The following is a 2803-nucleotide window of genomic DNA, read 5'->3' on the forward strand; positions in this document are numbered from 1 at the left end:
CACACACACACACACACACACACACACACACACAGAAGTCAGATGTTTAATTTAATTCAAAAATACTTTATTGATCCCAGAAGGAATTTAGATTTAAAAAGATTAGATAAATTTGATAAATTAGATAAAGAGCTGGAACAGCAGCTGCTTTGGTTAAATATGAGCTTTTTTTTTACTTTTACAAAACATTTTGCTACTTTATACTTCTAGCAATGTTTTGATACTTAAACCTTTTAGCCAAACTTTACCTAATATAAGCTAAGCTTTACCTACATTTAGCCTGACTTTACCCACTTTTAGCTAGATTTTATCTACTTTTAGCCAGGCTATACTTACTTTAAGTCAGCCTTTACCTACTTCTAGTCAACCTTCACCTACTTTTAGCCAAACTTTACCTACTTCTAGTCAACCTTCACCTACTTTTAGCCAAACTTTACCTACTTTTAGTCAACCTTTACCTACGTTTAGCCAAACTTTACCTACTTTTAGCCAACCTTTACCTACTTTTAGCCAACCTTTACCTACTTTTAGCCAAACTTTACCTACTTTTAGTCAACCTTTACCTACTTTTAGCCAACCTTTACCTACTTTTAGCCAAACTTTACCTACTTTTAGCCAACCTTTACCTACGTTTAGCCAAACTTTACCTACTTTTAGTCAACCTTTACCTACGTTTAGCCAACCTTTAACTACGTTTAGCCAACCTTTGTCCTACTGTTAGCCAAACTTTTACTACTTTTAGCCAGCCTTTTGCCACTTTTAGGCAGCATTTACCTTCTTTCAATTAGGCTATTGCTAGTTTTAGCTTTTGGTAAACATTTAGCTAGCCTTTTTGTAACTTATCCATAACATTTTGCTACTTCACACTTCTACATGTTTTGATACTTAAACCTTTTAACCAGCCTTTAGCCACATTTAGCTTTGAGCTAGCCTTCCACTGGTACTTGCTGTTGCTTTATGCCACGTTCTTCAGCTTCAGGCTCTTAGCTTCTGTTTTGCTGTTTCTATTTGAACTCATTTTAGATTCTTCATAATTCAGTGTTTTTATTAAAGAGCTGAACAGAATTTCAGATTTAGTTTTCTTATAAAGACTTCAGTTGATAAAAGTTCAGCTCATTTGGAAACAAACCGTTTTTGGTTCGGGCAGACTCGGGTCGCTCTCGATCAGGATCTTCTTGGCTTCCTCCAGGTTCTTCTCTCGCCTCTCGTTGTCTTCAGCCTGAACAAGAAAACCCGATTTTAAATCATCGTTTTGACCCGACAGGAAGTTTAATTCAAAATCTTCAGCTGCAGAACCGCTTCTCCCTACAACTTCGGCTAGAATTAAAATGTTGATTTGTTTTCACATTCAGTTCTTTCAAAATAAAAGCTCGCTGACGGTTAACTCTGGACCACAAACCTCCTTCTTGTCTTTGGCGTTGTTCTTCATCTGCTCACGGTTGAAGGCTTTCTTTACGTTTTTCATCTGTGTTTTGGAGATGACCGCCCATCGCTGACAAACAAACAAACAAACAACAACATGAGAAAACAACAAAAACAAACAAAAAACAACGAAACCCTTTCAGACCAYAACTGAACCCACCTCCCCGTCCTTCTGAGACTCCACGTAGATGGTGGGGAACGGCTCCTTGCCAACGAACAACAGAGCCTGCAGGGATTTGTTTACAAACAAAATGATAAAACAATAAACAACAACAGAATCCTGTAAACAGTTTTGTTTACAGGTTAAAGTAAACAAGATTACCTTCAGGGCAGATTTGAAAGGTTTCTGCTCGGAACCGTCTCCGTCCTGATCGCTGCCACATTTATCAGATACATACAGCTCAGCTGACAAACAAACAAACAAACAAACAAACAAACAAACAGCAGTGAGAAAAGCTCTTCAAAACCTTCAACAATTTGAAATCTCTTCAGTCAAACGGGCTCAGTTTAGCTTTAGCTGCTACTTTTAGCTTCTGTTTTGATTCTTTTAGAGACACTTTTGCTACTTTTGACTAAAGTTTCCCTAATTTTAGCTTTTATTTACCAAACTGCCATGCTAACATTGTAGCTACTGTTTTGGTAACATTTGGCTACAGCTTTGGTATAAATAGGCTAAAATAAGTTTTTCCTTTTCTATCTATTTAGCTAATTTTAGCATCACTTCTACTCATTTTCATTGCCATTTCTTTTTAGATTTACCACATTTGACTAATTTTAGCTGTTGTTTTCCTAATGTTTTAGCTAGTTTTAGCCACCATTTGGTCAGTTTTTGTTACAGCTCTGGTAGACACATGCAGTTGTTTTGCTTTAGCTTTAGCATGTGGTTTGCTAATTTCAGCATAAGTTTAACTGACGTTAGTTACGGTGTTGCAAAACAATTAGCATCAATATGTGTTGCTGTTCATTTAATTTTAGCTTTTTTACTCCTTTAAGTTACAGTTCTGGTATTTTAAGCTTTTTTTGACAGTTTTTGGCCATTTTGGCTGCAGTAGTTAGTTAGTTTTTTTAATTTTTAAATTTGTTTCCATAAATTCTGTTCTTGTTCTTTTAAATTTAGCTTTTAGCTACTGTTGGGTTACCTTTAGTCACAGTTCTGCTACATTCGGCTATCATTTTGTCCTTTTTAGCTACTGTTTTAGGATCGTTAGCTAATGTTTAGCTGTTGTTTTCTGACTTCCTGTTTGAGCTCAGACACGAGTGTTTCTGACCTGTAAACACAAACACTCAGGATTTAAAAAAAAGGATAAATATTTATGTTTTGATGTAAACATTGAACATAAACTGTAAATACTGAAGGATGTACCTGCTGTTAAATCTGCCT

General features: G+C 35.9%; 1 protein-coding gene across 2 annotated transcripts in view; it reads right to left on the bottom strand.

Moving 5' to 3' along the window:
• The window catches only part of nars1 (asparaginyl-tRNA synthetase 1), a 10640-nt gene that overhangs the window by 7023 nt on the left and 814 nt on the right, over positions 1-2803 (bottom strand). For both annotated transcript variants that reach the window (XM_014026608.1, XM_014026609.1), the window contains exons 2-5: positions 1745-1827; positions 1583-1648; positions 1400-1492; positions 1130-1219 (exon numbers count right to left, since the gene is read on the bottom strand). In XM_014026608.1, the coding sequence (XP_013882062.1) occupies positions 1130-1219; positions 1400-1492; positions 1583-1648; positions 1745-1827 (332 nt within the window). The remainder of the gene's footprint in view (positions 1-1129; positions 1220-1399; positions 1493-1582; positions 1649-1744; positions 1828-2803) is intronic.

This window comes from Austrofundulus limnaeus, unplaced genomic scaffold (assembly GCF_001266775.1).
Source record: "Austrofundulus limnaeus strain Quisiro unplaced genomic scaffold, Austrofundulus_limnaeus-1.0 Scaffold572, whole genome shotgun sequence".
In the NCBI taxonomy this organism is placed as follows: Eukaryota; Metazoa; Chordata; class Actinopteri; order Cyprinodontiformes; family Rivulidae; genus Austrofundulus; species Austrofundulus limnaeus.